This window comes from Genypterus blacodes, unplaced genomic scaffold, assembly GCF_046128005.1.
Source record: "Genypterus blacodes isolate CSIRO-AG114 ecotype Tasmania unplaced genomic scaffold, CSIRO-AGI_Gbla_v1 ptg000009l_1, whole genome shotgun sequence".
Lineage (NCBI taxonomy): Eukaryota > Metazoa > Chordata > Actinopteri > Ophidiiformes > Ophidiidae > Genypterus > Genypterus blacodes.
The window spans coordinates 366,445-392,167 of NW_027466823.1; the positions used below are offsets into that span (position 1 = coordinate 366,445).

At 43.6% G+C, this 25,723-nt stretch overlaps 1 protein-coding gene across 1 annotated transcript in view; it reads right to left on the bottom strand.

Moving 5' to 3' along the window:
- Window positions 1–25,723, bottom strand: part of tgfbr3 (transforming growth factor, beta receptor III) — a 58,112-nt gene that overhangs the window by 31,023 nt on the left and 1,366 nt on the right. The window contains exons 2-3 of the mRNA XM_076158212.1: window positions 22,605–22,760; window positions 6,761–6,948 (exon numbers count right to left, since the gene is read on the bottom strand). Coding sequence (XP_076014327.1) covers window positions 6,761–6,948; window positions 22,605–22,665 — 249 coding nt within the window. The 5' untranslated portion in view covers window positions 22,666–22,760. The remainder of the gene's footprint in view (window positions 1–6,760; window positions 6,949–22,604; window positions 22,761–25,723) is intronic.

A 25,723-nucleotide genomic window follows, 5' to 3' on the forward strand; every position in this document is an offset into this window, starting at 1 on the left:
GTATGTGTCTCACACTGAGCCTGTGACCTCTGAGGCGTCTAAACTACAGCCGGTTTAAAGCTTCACAAACACATCAACATTGTAACGTGACTCTTTCACAATTGCCCTCCTAGTTGAAGTTTTTTGCCCCGCAGTTTATCCAGCAGTCTCTCCTCACAATGCACAGCCCTGCATTTCAGCAGGAAAAGGGAGTTTCCTTCATTGACATCATCGCTTATTAAGTGCCTGATGATACTTGGTGACTCCTAGAACTCAAAACATCCTTTAATTAGCCAAAAACTAAGACTAATCTAAGAATACACTCAACGTGCCAGGAATTATTAAATCAACATGAGAACGGCAGGATCGCAATGTTTTAAAGAGTAATCATTACTGCTTGAATTAAGGATTGTAACAGATATACATTAAAGCTAGTTTTGATCCAGAGTCCTTCACATACTGAACCCTGGATTGAAGGTTGAAAACAAAGAGGACTGGCTAACGGGAAAGTCAAGGTTGGAAGGACAGAGAGGCTCACTGCCTGGAACCAATCACAGTGTTTTATCTGATGAGTGCGTACGTCTGTGTGGATCTTGGTTCTTTCTGGATCACTGCGCTTGAGAAGAGTGTACGGAGGAAATAGGGGCAAATGCGGGTGAAGACCTGTTGACCGTTCTTATCAGTGGCACCCACTGATCTGGGCACGATGGGGATGCTACCTGGAGCCTTTACCCTAGAGAAGTGATGGTAATCAGTCTGTATACTCAGGGTCCCGCCATGCTGAGAAAAACAGCCTGAAAAGAGATGAAAGTGAGACGGGGCCTCTGGATAAGAATCTGTCAGTGATAGCGCCGAACGGCAGGACATTCTGGAGAAAATTACGTGCGTTGACGAGGGTGGAAGGGTTCGCGAGGACAGATAAGATTAAGTGGATTGTTTGTTTTGAAATTCAGGTCAGACCATAGACCGAGTAAGAACTGATTAGTTTGGTGCAGATTGTCCCACCTAGCATCACAAGTGCTGGTGTGTGTGTGTGTGGCAAGAATTCTTCAGTCCAATGTTAAGGATGTTGGGTCAAACACACTCAAGCCTAAAGAATTATTTTATTTTATTTTATTTTATTTTATTTTATTTTATTTTATTTTATTTTATTTTATTTTATTTTATTTTATTTTATTTTATTTTATGCAACAATATTTTGTTAACATAATTCCTATCAACTCCCATCACTATATCAGAACTCTATGGCATCTTTGGATGAGCCTTCAGTTGTTACTTTACATTCTCTACATTGAGACTATTTTTGTGGGTGTTATATTTATATTTAGTGCCAAAAGTCAGAACGCATAGTGAAATTGGAACCACATTTAAATACACTTGCACATCAGAAATCCAAGCCATACTGCAGCCAGAGGAGCCACATTAAAGGGGAGGCATAAATCTATATTTTCACTATTTTCATTGTCAACTTTGAAAAATTTTAGATTCTGTCCCTTTAAGGCATCCTCCAACAAACCCACTTTGTTCCGATTGAGCAGATGTGTCAGACCAGAGCTGGAAACAACCGCAAACTACCAAACATCCACGCAGGCCAAACACTCACATCCCAGCCTTGTACTGTGTGATGCTTTAACAAGTGTGTCCGCTGGCAAATTCAAATTTCATACACAATAACAGAATCATGTTGGAGAAGTAAAGCATTGATCAAAAAGGAAGTTTTCACAGAAACTCTGGGTTGTGCTTATTAAATTCATTTATATTGGCAAGAATCTCAAGTTGTGCCAATTTGAAAATGTTCAAACATGTTTCCTTCCATATAAAACTAAAACTACGAGAGGAAATGTGAAAAAGCCCTTGTCCCCTTTAAATGGCCAAAACGTTGTTATGCGTCTGTTTCAGCTGGAATTCTGAACAATTAATCCTTATAAAACACTTTAAAAGTCCTTGAGAGGATTTGGTTATTTTACAAGAATTTATGGCCACCATCAATCAAGCAGTGTGAGCTATTGTGTGCTTTGTAATGAGTCCAGATCCAGGTGATGCTCAAAATCTCTCTGTCACTAAAATAATCCTTTTTGGGCGACTGGTTTGAAAAAGTAAACATTGTAAAGTTGTTTACTTGGAGTCCGAGCTTGACTCCTATCTGACACTGACAGCAGCTGTTTGAGGCTCGGCGCTCCATCAGCCAGTCACTCACACGGTTCAAGATATCTACGAATTCCAGCTGATAAAGCAATCATCTGCTCTGCCTCACCCTGATTCAGAGCCAAGTGTCTGTGTTTGATGTTTGCCTTTTGGTAAACTGATTAGAGTAAGATGGCCTCTTTTAGCTCTCACTGGCCTCTTCACTTCAAACCCATATCAGCCGCGGCCCTATCATCCATCTTTGTTTACTAGACAACGCATGCATTACATTTTGTACCTCAGAATGCAGCACTTTGGAAAACATGAGCATTCTGCCATATTCTGCTCTCCATTAAACAGAATGATGTTTGTGGCTTTGGTAGCAGCAGAGTGGAAAAGGCCAGTTTGGCACGTGACAGCAGGAGCATATGGAAAAATGTTCAAACTTAATACCTACAACACAAAACCGGGGTAGAGGACAGGAATGAACACATTAAGGGTGAGGTCATTGTTTTGGAAGTTCACAAGTGGCAAAACACCAACACCTTCAGGTCGGCACTCAAACCACAAAAGGTAATTTGCCTCCTAATCCCGTGGGGATGAAATGGGAGCTGGAAGTGGAGTCAGTAACACAGCTCACTCGGATTTAACCCTTACAGCTAGTTACTCTCTTCGCACACAGAGATGCAGCTTTATAAGCATCATTATGACCAGCCAAGACAGAATAGACAAGAAGAGATCATTATTCATTTATATTGATTTCTTTTAGACATATTTCTGCTGCTCTCTACTTTTCCAGTCTCCCTGTCTGTCCTGTGTCTAAATGGATGTGACTGTTACTCTGATCAGGACAACTGGAGCTGAAGAAAACTGTTTTTATTCTTTTAGACTGAGGTGCAAAACACACCTGACAAGTGTTCCCTTCTGTTAAGATGCTCTGAACTCTTCCTCCCATTCAGATCAGAGGCTCCCTCGCACTGTGGAAGAAGATGTGCGTGCTTCTCACTTCACGTTATCAAAAGTGAAAAATATGGCAGCTGCTCAGGAAAAAGTAATAACAATTTTCCATTAACACATTCTCTCTCCAATAGAAAAACTGAGTCATGAACTGAGCCTGACAGATCGAGCTTTGGTTTCAAGTATTAACAAAGCTAGATTTCGTAACTGTAAATTAATGTTGTGTGCTTTTATTATGTATTCAATCATCATTAAAAAACTAATTCAATAAAAAAAATCAAACTGCTGTTGCTGCTTTTCTGTCTGAAGCCATCACTGTGTTTTTAATCATCTTTAAAGCTGAAAGAGAAGTTATGTTCAACAACAGGCAGCTCTGCCTTAATGAACACAGGTAGAAACACTTAAAGATTAAGCAGACAGCTGACCGGCTCTCCTCATGGTTGAGCTTAAACCAGGTGGAGATAGTCCCAACAAAAGCCTAAACACATAATCAACATGAGTTTTGTCCGATCAACACGTTTAAAAACAACAAAAGATAGAAAATGATTGCTGTGGACTTTGTTGTTGCAGAGGGGGAAGGAGGTTCTGCTCATGAACACAGGCTACGTTCTGCTTTACACACCAGAGTAAGAACCATACAGCACATGTCACTGCTGATGTGTTCTGTTTTATGTAACAGCTCTTGGTGTGACCTAAAGGGCCTGGAGCCAAAATGCGTATTGCTGTGTATTTTTTTTAGGAATAACAGTTCATACGCTTGGTTAATAGCCATAAAAATGGGTTCACTGGTGCAGGCAGGAAACAATTCATTACTCTCACCTCTTCACTGGAAATGTGGGCCAACTGCAGGCCATGAGTTTGACACGTGCATGTGGGAGGTATGAATGTGCGGCGGACCTCACAGAGCAGCTGCAGATTGTGTGTGTGTGTGTGTGTGTGTGCATGTAAATGTGTGTGTGTCTGTTTAAAAGTGTTTACCTGAAGAGAAAGAGCTCACCTGATAAAGTCTATAGAATACAAGAACAAATATAAGAAGCTGTTGTTTGTTGTTAGTAGTTATTTGAAGGCGCTGGTTGTTTATGTAAATGCAAAAGTAAAACTGGACCGAATTAGTGCACAATCACTGACATCCATTACTTTCTCCAGCAGGCCTTTAGAGAGCTCCTGGTTCACACAGACAAACGGTGCCAGGGCAGCTCTTACTGCAGGCAATCATTGAAAACACCCAAACACAGCCTCCTCTGTGGCCCAGACACCGCTTCCTCTCCCATCAGCAGAGAAGAGAAGAGCACTAAGAGAAAATATACATGATCACCCACTGACCAGCCACCTCGCTGCTGACTTAGAAAATAAGCACAAGAGACAGACGACAAAGCAAACAGAGAAAAAGATGTGAATTCTTTCAACTGATAACTGAAATGGACCTTAAAGTGAAGGAGGAGCATGTAAAGAGTCCACAAACACAGGAAGATTTATTAGAGGGAAAATAAACATCCATCTGAACTACAAACACGAGCACATCCAATCCATTATGTTTAAGAGTGCAGGGGGACGGGTGCAGAGCCAACCACTTCTGAGTTGGATTGAGAAGTGTTTTGGAATCGCATGTTGACCATCAGAATTAGAATCAAATCAAATCAAATCATTCCCAAAGATTCCCAGAACTATTAAACGTGTTTTAACCAGAACACCAGAGTTCAGATCAAAGACAAATTCAAGGTATTCTTTATCTTCATTGTGTTTATTTTAAACTAAAAATATTTGCACATGATTGTTAATGAGACTTGTGTTTCGTTCTGCATTCGTTGTAAACGTCCCACATGTTTCCAGATGTGGTGTTGACACAAACCCTGTGTTGTTTCACAGCCTTGACTGTCCTTCATCGTGTGGTTGCCTTCCAGTTTCCAAAACAAAACGCTGCAATTAAGAGTTTTAGTTTTCCTACATCCTACTTCATTGTTATGAAGGCTTTCCACTGGTTTGTATGAGACAAAGTGTATCATGATACATGGATTATCCAGCACATCAGGGGCTGTGACGCCTCTCTGAAGAATAAAAACGCATAGAGGAAAAGACTGCTTGTGTCCGGACCAGAGTCCCACATCTCAGGTGGAAAGGCCATCAAGAGCCAGAGTGGGAAGAGTGTCCTTCAGGGAATCTTATCTCATCAGACACAGCAACCTTCAGTGAGAACTCCTGCAGGGCCACATAATCTCAGATCAACCGATGACCTTCTGCCTCCAAGGCTGCAGGCACAGACACATGGATCCACACCTCCTACACACAAGTCCTCACTAAGGCAACGAGTGATGGATAACAACAAAAAGAGGTGAATTAAAGTGATAAAGTGGAATTAAGACAGAATGGTTTAGCAAAGAAATAGCAAACAAAAGCCTGGTGTACAATCAGTGGAGTGTCTATTGAACAAAGCATTTTCCAATGTAGGCAGAGAGCTTTTGTATCTTAACAGTGCTGCTGCAGTCTTTGTCTGAACAAGACTGGAAAAGAGAAGAATGTTCCTGTTAAGGTGAAAACCTCTCACACTCTTTGTGCTCACACAGTCATTAATTTGCTCCATGTAAAGCTGCAGAGGTTTGGAATGCACACAGATACACAATCTTATCTGACAGCAGGTGTAGACACAACTCAAGTTTGTTTTGTATGAACATCTATCTGTGTTTTATCTTAATCCACCTTGACACAAGTCTACCTGCAGCTACAGGAAACACACAAGAGCCGTTTACATGACAGGACACTCAAGTGGCCTTCGACTAGCACAGAGTGCTGACAGGAGCAGAAGTTCTCCATCCTGCTGGTGCCTGGAGGAACACCTGAAGGACGTCTACACAATAATAACTACAGATTGAACATATCACACAACCTTGGCATCAATTTATTAAAATACTCTTTGTAATCCCTGTACTTATAACCAATTCCTTCATTTGATTGACAGGATCTACAGTTTGTTTACATGAATCAAAGCTATAGCCGTGGCAGAGGAGAATCCAGACAGTCGTGTCTTTATTGACCCGACACGCTGACACACGGTGAATTTCTCTATATTTGTTTTTGGTAACATTTGTGCCAACCTCAGCAGGAGCATTACAATAGCGAGCCTATACATGCTGCTCCTCACACTGCTATGACGACGGTGGGACCGTTTAAATCCCAGACACACACTCTCATCGGTCGTGACCTATGATTCACGGCACAGCTATCTGATCTGAAACTTAACACCTAAAGGCCGGAGGAGGTTTGAAACAGAGCTAAGGTACAGTCAGGCTGGAGATGTGGTGATAAGTGGTGTGGAGTCTGATCAACCACACTCAAGTGCTCTGATCAAAACAAGTACTCAGAGCCATTTTAACAATCAATCAGCTGTTACAGAGCCAAGTGTTAAAAGCCCAGAGTGGGACCGGCTCTTTTAAATGCACCGTGATGGAGCCCAGTAACATCCTGGCATCCGGACCAAGTTTAAGAGTGTTTGGTGTCCAGCTTCCATGCAGAGAGAAGGGAAAGGACCAGCTGAGTGTAACAAAGAGAGGGAGAGCAGGACATCTTCATCATGCTGAACCAATCCACTAACTCCAGCTTCTCTCCCTCAGTTCTTTTGTACAAACATGTGCAGGTATTAGTTTGCAGTAAGAACCAGTTGCTTTCCGTTCGTTCGCAAATCCTGTTTTTTTTAAGGATGACTTACTTCTGGCTGAGTGTCATTTGATAGCTCGGCAACGTGGCCTCTCAGGTTGATGATGTGGACCTCCTGGGGAAGGCTGCTGGTGCCTTTGCTCGCACAGCCTGACAGAACGCTGAAGCTCTTCATCATGGCCTGGACTGGATGTGCCATTCCAACAGGCAGCAGCTCACACGGGCTACGAGACAAAGGCCCTGGAAGAGAACAGAGAGAGACGTGAATGGATCAGGCTCTGGAGGACAGTGTGAGGATGTTACAGGACATGGGATTGCTTTTTACATGGTTCATGTATGAACATCTTTTAATACGCCGAATCAAGCACGCCCACTCGCTGCCATGGTGATTCTGCTACACTACTCTACAACAGCAGGAGAACAGAGTGTGCCAAGTGCCCATCAAAGCCAAGCTGACAAACAGCTGCATCTCAGTAACATGATGGGCAGAGCAGAGAGTGTGAGCAGGTTACTGACTCAACATGATGGATGTGAGATCGGTCTGCTTGAGCCGCCATGCTCTTATTTTTGTTTTGACTATTGTTTCATACTAGATAATTCAAGTGTATGATGAAATCAAAATAAGAAGAATTTACAAACAAATTACAAGATTCACAGTGTTATTCCTTTTTCCCAATCATGACCTTTGTCACAGTTTGTCTGATGGAGCTCAGCATGAAGGTCCTCTGCTGTTCACTCACATGTTATGGACCGGAGAAGAGTTTCTCTCTGCCATGCAGCCTGGAGCTGAAGCTACACAGGGCAGCGCTCACACACACTGCCAAGCTTTCAGTGAGACACCAAACATCCCTTTGCTTTTAGAGCTTCATGCATGCATGATGGGCTGACGTGGGTTTGTGTGGAGCCAGGTATGTGTAGGGGGTCAGACCTTGTTCTTTGCCCCACAGCCTGGTGCCAGCCAAGGCCCGCTCACATTTCAAACATATCCAGCTAAACACGCAAGGTTGCCAATAGCAATCAGATGGAACATCTGGAAATAATTAGGGTCTAACTGAAAGACAGATAACAAAGTTAAATTCTCCCCGAGCCGTCTCCAAACACAGCTCAGTGCCTCAGCAGCTGGGTACGGCAGAACACACAGCTATTGTTTTCACTTTCCCTGCTTTCCAATAAGCCTGTGTCAGATTAGAATAAAGATGGAGATCACGTAAGCCCCCCCCCCACTCCCCCCTGCTGTTGTGAGGAAATACAGATGCTTTATTGTTTCCATTTCTTTCTTGAGACAAACGTGTTGACAAAGGTCTTAACCTGGACGTCATCTCTTGTTTCTGAATCATTCAGAGCTTCAGAGATGTTCTTTGATCTAATGTGAGCTTACGTAGATTCAAACATGGCGCTGCCTGATGTATTAGTGATAAATGGATGGAGCAGAATGACAAAAACTTGTTGTGGTGTTTCGAGCTCAGCCACCCCCTTCCCCTTTCCTCCCAGAGGACCAGAGCCTGTTCCCTCTCCAACCAGAGCCCTCATGCCTCACTCCACCAAACATGGCTGAGGGCACTGCAGCTCACACACACACACACACACACACACACACACACACACACGCACACACCCAGAGTCGCAGAATAACAAACAACTGCCAGACAAACAGAAAAAAAACTAGTTGTTTCTGTGAGACTGTCAAAGACTACAATGTGTTGAGCAATGATCAGATTTGTATTCAACTGCAATTACAAAAGCAAAGAGAGTGACTGGGTAAAGGAAAGTACCACAAGGATAGAATAGTACAATTATATAATAGTGATAACTCAGCAGTTTGAGGGACAAAGAGCTTTAGAATGACTTAAATCAGGTTCAGATCATTTTAGAGTAAATTGTGTGTTTTTCTGTTTCTATTTAAAGGGAATCAGCACTTTTGGCTACATCTCTTTACACCCCAATGTTAAATATGAAATGCTGTTGTTTATATAATATTTAAATCCACACACTAGAGTTTACTACAGTCTGTTTGGTCCAAATCAATTTGGTCACCCAGATCCAAAGCATTGTTAAGTTTGGTTTCACACAGAAGAGAATCAAATCAAAACAGGAAGAATGTGACTCTGCTGGGATCTGAGACATTTGGAACTGTGACAGGACTGGCATACATTCCATTCCATAGCTGCTGTAAACAATGACTTTAAAACGATGCCAGCACCTTGAGACAACATCAGAACTCTAGTTTGTTTGGGACTGAAGTCAGATCACATCTTATTTAGCTCTCAATCAGAGTGCAGATGCTAGCTGCTGTGTTCAGACCTGCTGAAACAATCGGGAGGGAAAACCCAAACAGACTGAACCACACAGCTTCAGTCTGTTTGGGCTTCAGATTGTTTCTTCAGAATTAAAACGAGCACTTGATACGAGCCATTTATCTATATGTTTACTTTATTAAACCCGCTTGGTTAAACGTCTCCACAGGCGCTGGTAATAAAGACATCCATTACTAAACCATGAGCACCTTGTTCCTCCAACATAAAAGCTTCATTCAGTTGTTCCTCAAAGCTCAAAGCGGCTGAATTCTAATCCCATCACATATGTTTTTGCCATCAGCCTTCAGAAAGAAACGTTATGGAGGGAAGAAAAGCTCGCTGGGTTGACCTCGCTACCGCTTTGTGTCTTTTGTCACCTTGTCTGTCTGTCTGTCTGCCTGTCTCCCCCGCCTTCCTCAGCTGCCTCCCTCCCTCCCCTCCTCTACATCGATCTTTCAGAGCCTTTGGTCGGCAAAGGAGCACAAAGACGTCCTGTCCAGTGTCCCTATAGCTGCCCGGGCCAAACTCCCACTTTGGAGGGCTGTTATTCACTCTGCTGGAAAACAAGCGCACCCTGAGCCTGAACACACTGCAGGGGAGAATCACACCACTAAAGGAAAGTTAGGATACTTCCAACTCTTACTGCAATATCTGATGATGATAATAATCAAACAATAATAAGAATGAATGCAAGACAAATTTCAATTGCATGGGATTTGCTAGTGAATTGCATGTGATAAGATAAATAAAGTATCTCTGTGATGATCATGATGCACATGAAAGATAAGTCAGTTTACAGGCAAACCTCAACAGATCTGTGTCATTCTGGTGAAGCCAAACCTCAAAGTGACCCCTTAGTAAACAGAGACAGATGCATTTTGACTAATCAGGCATTAAACAAAACAACAAATGTTCCCCTTCTTACCCACAGACGTGTCAGACATTATTTACTGAGCTGTGGGAGGAATGACTTAAGCTCACCTCAGCATAAGGGTGTTAGAGGACATTTGGCTCGTGGTGCTCTGGTAGACAAAATATTTAAAAAAACAACAACCTCAACAGCTATTCTGACACGATTACTCACACAAACCCACAGGCTTTGTATGAAAAAGCTTCTTCCTCCTGCATAGAGACTGAGCGTGAGTTTACAATCTGACAGCGTCTCAACAAAAATGTTCACATAGATTTGTGGACAATTATACTGAGTCATTATTATTATTGTTTTATTAGAGGTCATATTATGGAAGAGACTTTGGTTTTGATAAACCAAAGTCTGGCTGACTGCAGAGTATTGGGTTAAGAACAAATCAAATCCAATCTATCTTAAAGGACTGTTAGCACTTAGGGAGAAGACATTAGGTCACAGGATCAGTTCTGTCTTCACTTTAGAGTTCTACTCCACTGCTTTCTGTGTTCTTATTATACAGACAGACGGTGCTAATGTACAACATCTCATAACGCTCAACACTGACACACAACCGAAGAAGCTGTGAAGTAAGAAAGACAGAGAAAGTCTGAGGAAGGAAGAACTTTCTTATGCAGAACAAGCTCACACATCAAACATCAAAGGATGATGTCTGAAAGGGAAATTTTCCATCAAGAGAAAAGCCTGCTGGTTTCACTGTGATAATGTTCACGACTCTGCTCTGATATTTATCTTTCTCAGCCAACAGTCTCACTCCTGTCAGTCCTGAGGTGACATCAATGAATGAAACACGTGGCTACAAACTGAAACGCCATATCAAACACAACGGATTATGCATTTAACGTCATCCTCGCCTCAAAAGCCAGACAGAAGACGGTCTTAGTATGAGTCAAGAGACAGCTGGCATTTGATTGAATCTATGAAATAATTAAGCATTCAAACCTGTTTAGGCATAAACACCATGTGTAACTGAATTAGCAGTGAAAGAGAGAATGCAGAGGAGGCGATTAGATGGAAAACAAACAGACTCTGATTATGAATGTTCCTTATTCCTGTCAACACAAACGTCTACACTGTCAGAGTCTCACTGTCCAGATCATTATACACCTCACATTAAGATGAAACCTCTGTATATTATCACCTGCATCATAACACAACACCTTTTAAACTGTTCTCCTGATGTGGACTCTGCCTGCATCGTCTCGGTCGGCAGGTTGCTTCACTATTCATTTCTTTATTGGCTCTCCCTGTCTGAGTTACAGAAAGTGACGTAGTTCTCTTTGGTTCATGGAGCTGTGACCTCCATGGGCTTGCAGCCGAGTGTGAAGCTGCTGGGATGAGGATCAAAGCCTCCAAATCTGAGGCCATGTTTCTCTGCTGGAGAACGGCGGTGGACTGTCCTCTCCAATTGGGCGGTGGATTGCTTAGTGGTGTCTCGGGTTCAGACATCTGGAGGGAGCTCAGAGTGGAACTGTTGCTCCTTCGTATTGAAGCGGTGGTTCAGGCATCTAATCAGGATGGGATGGGTTCCAGGCCCTTCTAACTGTGAGGAGACCACAGAGCAGGAAGCACCCAGAACACGCTGGGAGCACAACATCTACTCAGATCTAAGACCTCAGGGTCCCACTCTCAGATAAGCCCCGGCAGATGAATAGATGGAGATTTTACTTTACAAACATCTAGAAGCTGTAGAGACGACATCTACATATAGTTGTGTTCATGTCCCTGTTGTTTGTGCAGGAGATGTCACTGCCTCTGCCGCTTATATGTTGAACAAACACTAGTTACATTACATTACATTACGATCATTTGGCAGACGCTTTTATCCAGAACGACTTACATTACATTACCACCCTTTCGCAGAGGGGGGAGCAATTGAGGGTTCGGTGCCTTGCTCAGGGGCACCTCGGCAGGGACTCGAACCGGCAACCCTCCAGTTCCTAAGCGGAAGCTAATAATTTGTGAGGTGGACTCTGTGTGGTGTGAGTCATTGGAATCAATGACATCATCAGAATAACACCGGTGACCTCTACATACATGTTTCTAATGTACTTAGTTCTGCATTAACTATCACCAGTTTAGGTGCTAATTTCAGTGCTCGTGCCTTTTTGGAGCGTAACATTAAATACAGATGAGCAACTCTGGATGGATGTGGTGCTAAACTAAAGTATCTTTGCGAAAATATATTAGTTATGTCCTTTGATTATTACACAATTGAAAAATACACTTGGGCCTGAGCGTGACAGAATGTAAGACAGAACCTGAATATATTACACAAATGGAGGAGAGACGGAGAGACTGTATAAATACTCCTGACGCCAACTCCACTTTTGATTTATGTAAACAGTCAGACGTCCAGGTAGCCGTCAGTAGAACCTTAAATCAAACCCTACGTGATTTAACTTCTAATATCTCTGTCATTGTGTTACGTACACTCCAGACTGTCTTTACACAAGTGGCTACTATTGAAATGAGTAATATTAAATGAATTTGGTTTAAAGTCAGAAAGACAAAAGCACGCCACATTTCACGGGGTTTATAAATGATTTCTCAGTCATTTCCAATCCAAAAGCATCCACATACTTGGCCGCAGAAACATATACTGAAGAATTTCAAGACTTTCAGGAAAACTCAAGAGAATAAACAAGTTTGAAGGCTTGGAGCCGACACAAAAACAATGTGTGGTGACTCACTGAGATGGAATCGCTATAACTGTAATGATAATGTGCTTTTGTGGTCTTTTGTGTTTATTTTGTAATTGACTCCCATTTTGTTTACTGTTACTCTACTTCCTGCACTGGTGTGTCTTGATTATTGGTTCCCCTCACTTCCTGTCACATGTCTTGTGTCTTCCAATCACGTGTCTCCTCTCCTAAGTGCCACACTCCCGGTCATCATTCCCTGGTTTGTATATTTGTACTGTTTTATGTTGTTTCTTACCACTGAGTCGTCCTCATCTTCCCTCGTTTTTTGTTCTTTGAGGATTACACATTTTGAATTTGTTTTGAATGTTGTGTGTGTGTGTAAGAGTGTATGTAGTGGAAGTGTAGACATATTCCTGTCAGGACACACAGGCGGTGGAAAACATCTTTTGGTTCAGCGCTCATTACCTTGACACTTATTGTGTCACCGTATGAGTGAGGGCAGAATTACAGGGTTTCCTGTGGTTCAGCCTCCTCAGCTCCATTACAGAATGCCTCCGTTGACATTTAGAGAAATTGACACACTTTGAAGGAATAAATCTTTAACCTTCGGCAGAGGTGCAATTTCACATCAAAGGGTTTAGATTTAATAAGTAAATACCACTTTTCACACTGCAATCTAGGAATTACATGACTTAAAAAGGAGGAAAGCTTCTACTACACTAAGACACTCAACTGTGTTCACTTTGTGGGAATCAAACCTGAGTCTCCATTACCTTCCCTCTGCATGATTTAATTGACTCACCCAAATTCAACAAAAAACCCTCAAATGACGCAAAAAAAAAGGCTTAATGCTCACTTGAGGTGGATTCTGTGGTGAGCTGATAGAGAAGTCATTCACAGAACCGCAGTGGTAACAGACTTGGAGAATTAGTGGTTTCATAGGAAATGACATCTAGTGTTTAATTTCCGGGTTGGGGGCAGGAGGGTTTTATGTCCCCTGAAGAGGACGCTGGGACTTCATCGCATCTAATCAGAGAAAAGGAAAAATGTGGAAAGAGCTGCAGGAGGATCTGCGTCCTAACGGCTCTGACAGACAGACCTCCAATAAATCAATATGTGACCTGTCATTAAAGTCTGAGCACTCAGTCCCCACCTCCGGTTCATCAGAGACACGGTTTGATGTGAGGATATGATGATTACTAATGCCTGAGCGGTCGTAGATGGTGGAAGCTTCCTTCTCAATGACGTCGCCTCGATATCACAGGGTGACAAAAGCGAGCCTCATTCACACACAGCATCATCTTATGGAAAGTTTCTTAGGAACTGCCAGTTCGCATTTTAACTATGTTGACTCCCTATGTTTTGCACAAAACTGGACTGGAAACAGACCAAAGTCCAAACGCCACAGTGTTGGGAAGAACTCAAACCCTTCTGAGTTGTTTGCCATGGGAAAATGTCAGCAAATGGCTCAGTCAGTCACACGTAGTGATGTCAGAAGAGCGAATTTGTCACATATGTGACAGAAAGAGAGAGAGAGAGAGAGAGAGAGAGAGAGAGAGAGAGAGAGAGAGAGAGAGAGCTTAAAGTTTGATATATTCCCGAGCTGAATGCTGTTATACCACGTTGTTATAGTGACGTTCTCTTCCGTGTCCTTACTGGATCTTGTTGACTATCACATGTGATCAAGCTGAGTTTACAGTGAAGGAGTCATAGGATTGTTTGGTGCTTTGGTTTCACGCCCATATTATATATATATATATAACAGGTAGGAACTAAACGCTGCTGATGGTTACGGACACACGCACACACACAGGCACACGCACACGCACACGCACACACACACACACACACACACACACACACACTGCTGTCTGTCTGTCTGTCAAACTGGTCTCTATACAGGAGAGCTTGTGAGCTCCTTGACTCTTTGGGTTTGGGTCCATGTGTGCTGCAGTGATTAACACTTTACAAATCACTGTCAGACTATGGAGACCAAAATTGCCAAGCTCGTTCCAGTGGCCGCTCTCTCTCTCGTTCTGTCTCTGATAGATTCAAATTATAATATATGATCTGGAATGCCAATGTTGAATGTTCCCATCCCATCCGTCCCATTAATAATTAAATGCGTTTTAAATGTAATCATCACTGCATCAATAACAATAAATCCACTTTTCTTTTACATGGTTCATTTCTCTATTTTTGATTTTGTTGTCTAGCCTATTGTTGCTGTGTTTAATAACATGTCTTGCATATGAGGGGCCTCATCATGGAAAAGTTTGGGAACCCCTGCCTTAGATTAAGCTTTAATCTCATCATTATAGTTTGAGCTGCTATCGTGGCAGCGTTAAGTCCAATTTGAGCTCCAACAAAGCGGACTGAGCCCTTAATTGCGCTTCATAGTACAAGGCCTTGTGTGATTGATGACTTATCCAAACATGTAGATAACTGTCATTTTATAATCCATATAAACACTGCATTTTCCGCAAATCTAGATTTCTAATCCTAATTCCAACCATCTGCGTGTTTTCCTCCACATGTTTGGATTCCAACATGTTTACTGATGAGGCACACAGGCTTTGTGCTCTGAGTTGAGATATGCACACCTCTGTCTTCCAGTGTCAGAGCCACAGACAGGGTGGAGTTTCCCCTAAACAGGCGTCTATCTGGAAATGCTGCAGTGTGTGTAAACTGAAGTAAACCACTGCACCGTAGCATTTACTGCAGTTCATAAACTCGTAGATATATTGTACGGTGTTGTGTGTTATGTAACCGTAGTAGCACGGAACTAAACCCCACTGCTCACATGCGTGAAAGTCAAACTAACTATAGGAGTATGAGCCTTGTGTTCGTCAGGGCCTCGTCATCCTTCTCCATTTATCTATAAACGTTTCTCGCTTGTTTTACAGGAGATAAACACCTCTTTTTCCCAGAGAAGGCACTTATTTGCCTGTCCCACCTTGGCTCCGAGCCAAGAGTTGGGTACAGGAAGTGCTGCTCAGGCTCATGTGCCAGTTAGGGACAGAGCTTAGATGTTCCCACATTGCCGTTTCGGAAGAAAACACAAACACGCCCCACGTGCGCGCGCGCACACACACACACACACACACACACACACACACACACACACACACACACTTCCTCACACATGGAGTTCCCACGCACACAGTTTCATAAATATCAACACATGGCTCATAAAACCAGGATGAAAATAACAAAACTTATTCAATTTTATGAGATACCATCAGGCGGCTTTGGCTGTTATCAATAAAAACTATATGAAGCAGCACAAAGGCTTCACCTCGTCTTAGTCTGTCTGCTTCCAATCTGAGGTATCTCCGTTTCTATATGAAGCGGAGGATTAGCTCAATCCCTCCGTCTCCTCTCTCTTCCTCCGTAGGCCAGGATTCCCATGGACCATGAAGCATGCAGACCAGTTCAGGGAACACAATATGCTGCCCGCTTTTGTTTTTCTAAGTGGCTTTGCTCTAAGGAATCCCCAGCCGTGCAGTGTTGACATTACAGCAGCTCGCTAACCCTGCAGCACCGGGCCACTTATACAGGAAGTGAGCTAAGCTTTTCATATGGACGGTGTGAGTTCAGTCCACTGGCCGGCCTATAAAGAGGGTTTATCTGCTGAGTGTAACATAGGAGGCATAGGAGGAGGAGGAGGAAGTTGGAATTGGATGAAGGGAGGAGGGCAGGAGTGAGTCCAAACTCCATTAAGGAAGTTATAAACTTTGCTATCAAAGTGTGAAATCTAAGATCAAATAGTTTACAAACTGTCTTTAGCTTAATATGGCCTGAACACTTTAGCATGATCTCCTCAGCTGGCACTTTGAATAGAGCTCCTTTATCTACGTGGGAGCCGGTTAGAATGATACAGTATACAAAGGTTTCTAAGTATGTTAACAGGTGTTGAGACGATACATTACAGTTTATCCTGCACGTATATGATTACAGACTTTACTATAGGAAAGCGTAGCAGCTTTGTTAGCTACACATTAGCATTATCAAAAGACTCAGTGAGGCGACATTACAGGCCACATACATGTACGTATGAAGCCACAGACTGACTCTACCTCCACACACAGGCATCAATCAGGGGCTCTGAAGAAGTGGACGACCTGGTTAACTCCTCAAAGAACACCAGGGTCAGTGTGTAAAGTGAGACAGCTGAGAGAGAGAGAGAGACACATGTGAGCGTATGATGTTTACAGTGACATGTGCTGTCTGGACACACGGGGTCAGAGGGCGAAGACGACGCCAGGGCGGTCGGCAAACAAAAATCGATGGATATAAAACGTGAGGCGTTGCTACGTGGGAAAAAAGACAAATATTGAATTCCTTCTTTAAAGCCCCCTCATGTGCCGTAGATCAGAGCAAACCAGCAAACCAGCAAACCCTCGGCTCCCTGCTCTGCTCTATTTACACTCTGGCAGAGTTTAATGGGAGACGACCTGCCAGGACAAAAGCCTCTGAGTAGAATGCTGGGAAATATCACAACAATGTAATATTATAAATCCAAACAGTAACAGAATAAAGATGCAGAGCCATTTGACCTCTTTGTATCACTTTGTTCACACTACAGCCTCCTTCTTACTGTTGTTCTTTCTGACTTCCTGTGTTTATATAATACAGTAAATGGAGTGTATTTGTACACAGGTTCACTTTCTTAGCCGCCACATTTAAGGGCATCACACTCATCAATCATACATGCGTGCAAAGGCCTTTTTCTTTGCAGCGGCTTGACAGGTTTTGAGAGAAACGTCTTAATCCACAGTGAGAAAGCCTGAGAATCATAGGGAGACAGACAGGCAGGCAGGCAGGCAGGCAGGCAGGCAGGCGAGCCCCCGGGGGCCACAAATGCTGCTGCTCTTCATCTAAGCCTCACTCCTTTCATGTTTGATCACCTGCATGGCTCAGACTCATCAATTCATTTCTCATAGCAGCCTACATGCACACACACACAGAGACACACACACACGGCGTCAAACCCAACACAGTAAGACGTCTTTGTCTTTGTTCATGGGATATTTTACAAAAACATCATCACTCAGATGTGATAACCGGGGCTTTGGAGAAGCAGTGGGTCGCCATCAGCAGAAAGCAGGCAGCAAAACAATGCAGTGCCTTTGTGCCAGTGTGCAAAGCCCAGTGTGACGGAGCCAGAGAGGTGAGAAAGGCCAAGATAGGCACGGAGCGTTCACACAGGCTGAGAGAGCGAGAGAGCGAGAGAGAGAGAGAGAGAGAGAGAGAGAGAGGGAAGGCTGCATTCCACTGGGGCTCTTCATCTGGAGAGGAGGGAGGGCAAAGAAGAATGACTTGTCAGATGCGGCGCTGCCTCGTGTATTAACACGTAGAAAGAAGCGTGGGCGAGCCGCTTTAATGGACAGCTAAATAAATAGAGGCAGTGACAGGCTGGTGAGCAGAGTCAATACATCCAACAATAACTGAGCTAGGGCTAGAATTTAGACACAGACAGGGGAGGGAGTTCAGCCTTTATCACACTTTAGAGAAACCTCTCACACTCCCTGCTAACTCACTTGGAGCGCATGCAGACTTTGAGGCGATGTCCTTCATCCATTGTTGGACCACATTATCACGTTGCCACACAATCTGTAAGCTATTAACCTTCAGATTCAGAGGTCATCTCACCGTAATATCATGTTTACTTTCCATCTGAGAGCTGCTGTGATCCATACAGGCACACACAGAACCCTCATACGCACAAATACACACAAATACACACAAGGACATTCATCTGAACCCTTGACTGAGCCAGCATGTTACTTGAGAGTAGAAAGCAGGAGACAATGCTTTTATTCTGAGGTCTTAGCCGGCTTCATGTGGGACCTGAGGCAGATAAAGAAGAGAAGGTCTCCTTTTACACTCCTTTGTTTTGCTTTACTCTTATTTTTTCCAAAGCATCGTTCCAGATTTGGGCCCTTGACTTTGAGCAGGGCTCATCTAGAGTAACTGGAGTGAAGGTGAGGCCTGCAGAGGCTCCGTCTGATGAGACCAACACCTGGAAACCTTCAGCCAGCATCTGGACTCACAGAGGGCAACAGAACCTTAACAGCTAACAGATAAAGATTCTGATAAGACCTGAACTATGGCTGAATACAAAATGACACAAATGTCCTCAAACTTCCGTCTCTATATTTAAGGTATCTGATGTCCTAATTTCTATTTCATTGAATTCTAATTTCATCTTTTCTTCAATGCAGTCCCATCACTGTGTTTTCCTCTTCCCGCCTCCAAAACTCCTTTTTTTTCATAAAGCAGAGGAACACAATGGAAAACACCCCAGCTGTCTCCCATTACTCTGCTCTGACTGAAATTATTTACACGCCTGCTTACTGGAACTGTGGAGAGCTGAAGGGGGCGGGGCTTAGCTCAGTCCTGCAGATCTGTGAGAGCTGACGAGATGTGACTGACGGGCACTTGGACACTTAAGGGTTTGTGTAGGAGAGTGAGGGAAAGAGGGAGAGAGAGGGGGATGAGTAAGCAAGAGAGTGAGTAAGCCAATGAGCAAGGAAAGTAGGAAAGTTGACTCTTTGCCCTCTCGCCCCTTCTGATTATACATTTGCTTCTCCGGCTCAATAACACACAAATCGATTTCTAAACTGCTTGTAATGAAAGTGTGTGTAACAGCAGAGTGAGCGTCTCACACACACACACACACACAGAGCCCCTCAGTGTGTGACAGGCGTGTTGAGATAAAGGCCTCACCATGGGGGAGAGCAGACCTGTAATTAGACACACAGCGCTCCTGTTGCTATGTAAACATCCCAAACTCTCCCTCTCCCTCCCTCTCTCTCTCCCTCCCTCGCAGCAGCAGCAGCACGCCGCCTCTGTGCCGCTCTGACTCTTCGCAATGAATCACAGGGCAACATCTGGTTTAACGCGCTGGAAAGAACTTTGTCGGTTTGGCACACCTTCCGTGTGTGGAGTGTGTCGATTTGGACCAGACAACCCACGCTTGCGCCCTGCCTCTCTCTCTCTCTCTCTCTCTCTCTCTCCCTTCTTCCCCGCATCCCCTCCACTGCCCCCTCTACTCCCCCCTCCACTCCCCCCCGCCCTCCCTCTCCCCCTCCACGCCCCCCTCCCACGTCTCAGATTACAGTTGTTGCACAATGAATTTTGGCAGTCCCCTCATGCTAGGCCCTAAGAAAGCATTGTGGATAGAGACAAGAATTTATCGTGAAACCCTTTGCTCAAGTGTGTGTGGGGGGGAAAACATAACAATGGCTCCTGAGATAGAGAGAGAGAGAGAGAGAGAGAGAGAGAGAGAGGTCTTATCTGCCAGGCTTCACCACAACACAGACTGGAACTGTTGTTTACCTCACAGAGAGAGGGCCGCTCAAAGTTTACAGTATGGAAATATAGACTTGTGTGTTTCTCCTTGTGGTCAGGTTTGTTCTTACAGTCTCTTTTAACCCTTTCAGCCCAAAGGGGGAGATATCACATTCACACTCTGTCCTCATTTTTCTTCCTCAGCTGAGCTCATTCTGGCACTCAGTATCACACACGATACGTCTTTTTCTCAGGAGGCCGCAGTAATAAAAGTGGAACATTCACAGTGACGACTGCTGAGGACCAAAAAAGAACCTAAAACAACAAAGAGTTAACTCATCTTAGTATCATAACGTACCACTGGCCTCACATGGGTCACCACTAAGAGTTTCCCTCAGGTGTTTCATGCTCTCATGCCAGGTCACCAGCTAATCTGACCTTTATTCCTGAAGTCATAGCTGTGTGTTTCCTGCAGAGCTCCAGCTTTGTTTACTGTTCTGTCCATGCAGGATGTGTTTGTGAGACGCACTTGATGCTCAAAACTTCACTCAACAACAACTGAAAGTGTGAACCCAGACCAAAGCAGGTCAGGAAATGAGAAAAAGAGAAAGTCCTCCTGTAGCAGAGCCACCACACACACACACCCACACACACACACGCATATACACACACACACACACACGCATGCACGCAGGCGCACACACACACACACACACACACACACCTGCTCAACGCCTCCAGGAGAACTAATGATATTCTCTCAGCTGTTTCTGGCAAGTGGCTAAATGCTCAAATAAATATCTCAGATGACTTTATTTCATGGTGAAACCCACATCTTGTCCAAACTCTCATGATCTATCCTCTACAACGAGGAGAGACGCCCACAAGATGCAAGTAGAAGGCTTTGAAAAAAGTTACAAACAGCAAAAACAGATATATGAAATATGAAGGTGAAGGTGCTTGGGGTCTGAACGCTTGAAGAGTTATGAGAGGCCCGGGCCCTGGATCCCCTTACACTTCGAGAAGACGCATTGCAGACTAATCTAAACATTACGCGAGAGTTTAGTGGGCAGATGTGAGTGTTTACACAGATGCAGCGAGATGATAAAAGTAGAGAAACAAAGAGAAATGAAATCCATGCTGATATGCTGAGTGCTGCTGATGTGTCTCACTGCTTAATGAGTGTGTGTGTGTGTGTGTGTGTGTGTGTGTGTGTGTGTGTGTGTGATCATTTACACAATGAATCTTAAAGGAAGACTATCTTAATGTGTATAAAGTATTCAGATAATTCCAGCTGTATCCATAAATCAGTGAGTATAGCTGCTTTTTCAAACAGCACTTTAGAGGAAAGGGCATTTGGATAACTGTTGCTATCTGTCCCCTGTGACGCCGTGCAACAATGCATCTATCAGTGTGTGTGGAAGAATTCAGAGGAAAACTTCATACGTGACTTCATTGTGTTGGAGATCCTGGCATTGTGGAAGAAGTTATGTTTGCTCTGCCCACAGAGAGCGCAGACTGAATACACGGCTATTGTTTGTGTATAACCCAGCAACAATCCTCTGGAGTGTGGTTTCAATCTCTAGAGAGAGGAACATTCAAAATAATAACCTATGGCAGCAATCAGACAGCCAGGCTGAAAACGGGAACCGCAGTTATCTGGAAGGCGAGCGAGCGAGCGAGCGAGCGTGCCTCCTACTGGGTCATTACTGCTGTACTGCCACAGAAGAGCAACACGGGATCCTGCACATTAAAGCTGGAGCGAGTTCAGCAAACACAGGCCCGATGCAAAAAACATCAAATAACATCTTAGCCTCTGAAACCTCAGACGAGCCGAGCCAACACTGGAATGTCAGCTTGCTTTGCTCCACTTTTTTACCCCAATTCTGCTGTTTTCCCTTCAGTGCAGCGTCTCATTGGTAGACTGAGCTTTTCTTAATTAATATTTAGAATAGTTATGAGGCGTGAGGCATTTGTTTACATTTTTTAAAGGCAAACTGAACGTTGCCTAACATCTAAAGGCCGCCTGCATAACAACAACACACACAGTCCTGATGACTTCATGCTGATAACAACTTATTCTCTTCAAGTTTAGAGTTTTAGGAAACTTACAAGTAATTCTTGATGTTATTAGATTAAAAAGATACTAAATGAGCTTTTCTTCTTTATTTATTAGATAAGATAAGTTGTGGAATGAATTGGATGACAGATAAAGACTTCTTCCTAAAGAAAGACTGAACAAGGCCGAAACGTGCAAGTGTGTGTGTGTGTGTGTCTGTGCATGCATGTATGTGCGTGGGTGTAAACCTCTGTGAAGTGTTGGTGAGCATAGAAAGTGGGTGAATCTAAAATGAGAGTGAGCGTGAGAGAGACAGGAAGAAAGAGAGAGGGAGAGAGAGAGACAGAGAGAGACACTGCATTGACACTTACAGTGCAGAACACACTTCGTGGGGCTGCTGCTCCTCCAGACTTCAGTGTATGTGTGTGTGTGTGTGTGTGTGTATGTATGTGTGTGTATGTATGGACATAGGGACATCGCTCCAATATCAAGTTGTAACTGACAATATTAGATGGAATGCATGGAGGTGCTGTAAGTATGAATAATTCATCTTGTTCATTTTGCATTCTCAGGCTGCAGCATGAGGACAGACAGGACAGAGTGTGGGTGTGTGTGTGTGTGTGTGTGTGTGTGTGTGTGTGTGTGTGTGTGTGTGTGTGTGTGACAGAGGAACTTACCTGCAGATGTGAGGGAACATAGTGCCAGTAAGAGCGGGATGCTAGCTGCTGTAGCTATCATCTTATTACCCTGCAGCTTCCAACACAGGGACGGGTGAGAACAGGCCTTCGTCCGGCTGTTTGTAAGGATGAAGACGAGCCACCTTCAAGCTCCAGCTGCAGAGTGGAATAAGAGAGAGAGAGAGAGAGAGAGACAGAGAGAGAGAGAGAGAGAGAGAGAGAGAGAGAGAGAGAGAGAGAGAGAGAGAGAGAGAGAGGTTACAGTCTTTAAGGGCAAACCGCTGCCTGATTGTTTCTGGCTGATGTGTGCTGTTGGAGTGATGAGACGAGACAGGAGACGCCGTCGACTCCAAACCAGGGGATTTAATCTGGGAGGGATAATTGGGGATCATGCATGCTTCAAAGGACCATGCAACACACACTCATGATGCAACACACACTCCTGGCCCGTCAGAGGGAGCTGAGCCACTTTCAAAGCAGCCACATGCTATTAACACACTTTAATTGCAAGTGTCAAGAAAGCCCGGCCGGTCCAGAGGGGTCCTGGGTAAGCAGCTTAGTGCGACCAGGAGAACCAGCATGACCTCACCCTTACTGATGTGACCTCACACAGCCAATCAAATCCACCTGACACCTCCCTTCAGAGCTGCCAAACCAATAAAGTCAACCATACTGTGTCCTTTCAGAATAAAAGCTCTTTAAACTGAATAGAATGTATTCATATTTAATCAAATAGGATTTCAGATAGAGGTTGTCTTTCCTTTCTTAATAACCATTCTGACTGGATCGGGTCAATAAACTGTCAAAAATGTTGATTTGTCACAGGTTAGGTTTCTGTTTATTTATTTAAAAGAACGCAAATCAGCAAATCAATACTGAGGGAGTAAACAAACATTACAAATGTCGTAAAGTAGAACTAAATGGGTCTCAGTGGCCTTAATAAGTAGCTTCAGAGCCAAACAAACCCCAGAAATGTTTCCAAACAGACAGTGGCTGCACTTTTCCTCCTCAATGAAATCAAGCTGAAGACAATTTCCAACAATTCCTAACATGTAGAAGAAAGAGCACACAGACAAACACATCCATGCATCCCGTGGTTCTGGGCACTATTATGGGTTTACTGCTGAACACCAGTGATGTTGAAACAAGTTTTATCTGAACACACTCAGAGTAAACACACACCTATTCTAAGATGGTTCCCCTGGGAAACATCCTCAACTCTCAAAACCTGCCAGAGTCTGTGTGTGTGTGTGCAGAAGACAAACAAGGGCACGGTGCTGCTGAGCAAACACTCATCTGGCTTCACACCACAGATTTCTGACAAATTTCTCATCTTTTGAACCGATTATCAGACTGTAATATGATGTCAAAGGATGATTGGTTTCAGAATAAGACATGTCTACTAACTGAGCTCTTATTCTGACTTTGATTACACACTGTACACGCAACCACTGAAAGTCCATGACATCATCCTGCTGGTTGCTCAGTTTGACACTTTATTAGCAGGTGCTGACAGCATTACACTGCTTCCACTGTAATTGGCTGAATAGTTTTAGAGTCTGTCAAACAGAGTGAAGTGGCTCCAGAGGATGTTGATGTGAAGGTGCAGCAGTGAAGTGAAGTGAAGAACCAGGGCTGGAGACTCAGCGCAAAGTCATAAAAGCTCCGTCTGCTCAATCTGGGAGTGAGAGGATTCTGCTGTTATTCAAACTAATCACCGCTTCAAACTTCATCCCAGCACATTTTACAAAAAAAGGAGCTCCAGAGTTTTCATAACTTAGTTAAGAGTCGACTCTCGGCCAGCAGATGGCTGCATTACACACACACACACACACACACACACACACAGGCAGTGCAGCGGTCTGATAGAGAAGAGACATTTACACACACGCTTGATTCAAAGAGACTTAATAGCACTCTGACAGAAGTTCCTCATGGAGGAGAAGAGAAGACAGATGACTTCATAACTGTGCACAGTTTAAAGAAAAACACTTCTATAATGCTTAATAATAATTAGTTTACATTCACAATATTCATCTGTACAACTGTAAATAGTTTTATATTTCCTGTATGATAACGGTGTGTGTGTGTCTTATGTTTAGATTTTTAGATTTACTCTTTTTCTTGCTCTTCTTATTATGTTGATTGTTGTTTGCACCGATTACCAAAGCAAGTGAAAACCTACCTGTCAATAAAGCTCTTCTGATTCTGATGTATCTAAGTAAAGGTGTTTAATGTGTTCAAGCTTCATTCAATCAGTGAGTCACAGTGGAATCCACAGAAAATATCCTTTGTTTAAAGAAATAAAGGATTTGTTCACAGCGGCTGAATAACTGGCAGCTCTTTAGATTCTGATCACCACAGACCATATTTGAACATCTATATGCATACAAGATGTGCGTTGAATGGCTTTGTGGTGATCCAGAGAGGATGTAAAGGAAGTGAGATGCTCAAAGTGTCAGGTGCGAAAGTGCTGCTCTCACACGAGCAGCTGCACAGGACAAAAGCCTCTTTCACCCTGTGGCAGCTGCAGAGGCTGGGAAGACATTTTGGAAGATCATGACAAATATTACACTTTCAGCCCATCAAGGAGACTCGGTGCCCTGCATTTGATTTATGCTCCGTCGCTTCCCTTCATCCCCTCGCTGACGAAGTGGAGGTAAACTGTGCTGCTCTACATTCTACGAGCCGAAGATGAAAGCAGAGGAAAGCAACATTCAGCTCTGAGACAAAGTGTCATCTTGTGTGGCAACGTGAGCTGGAAATGTGAAGGAGCTGACAGAAGTGCATCAGTGTCTTTAATACAGCACAGATTCTTTCAATGGTAATTATAACTTCCACTGTTAACCAGAGACCCAGAGTGTCTTTAACTTGGTGTGTGTGATGGTATTGGTTTGAACCCAAAGGACACACTGGGCTGGTTTTGTTGCGACAACATTCAGATCACCTCATGTGACTTCACTTCAACCCTGACCGTCTCTAAAGCCAAGCAGCTATTTGACTCAAAGACGATCTGGAAAATACATCACAACATAGAAACCCCAGTACTTACACACACCGCACATTAGAGAGAGCAGCTACATATCTGTGGTCAGGCGGGGGTTAAAGGCCTGGCTTCT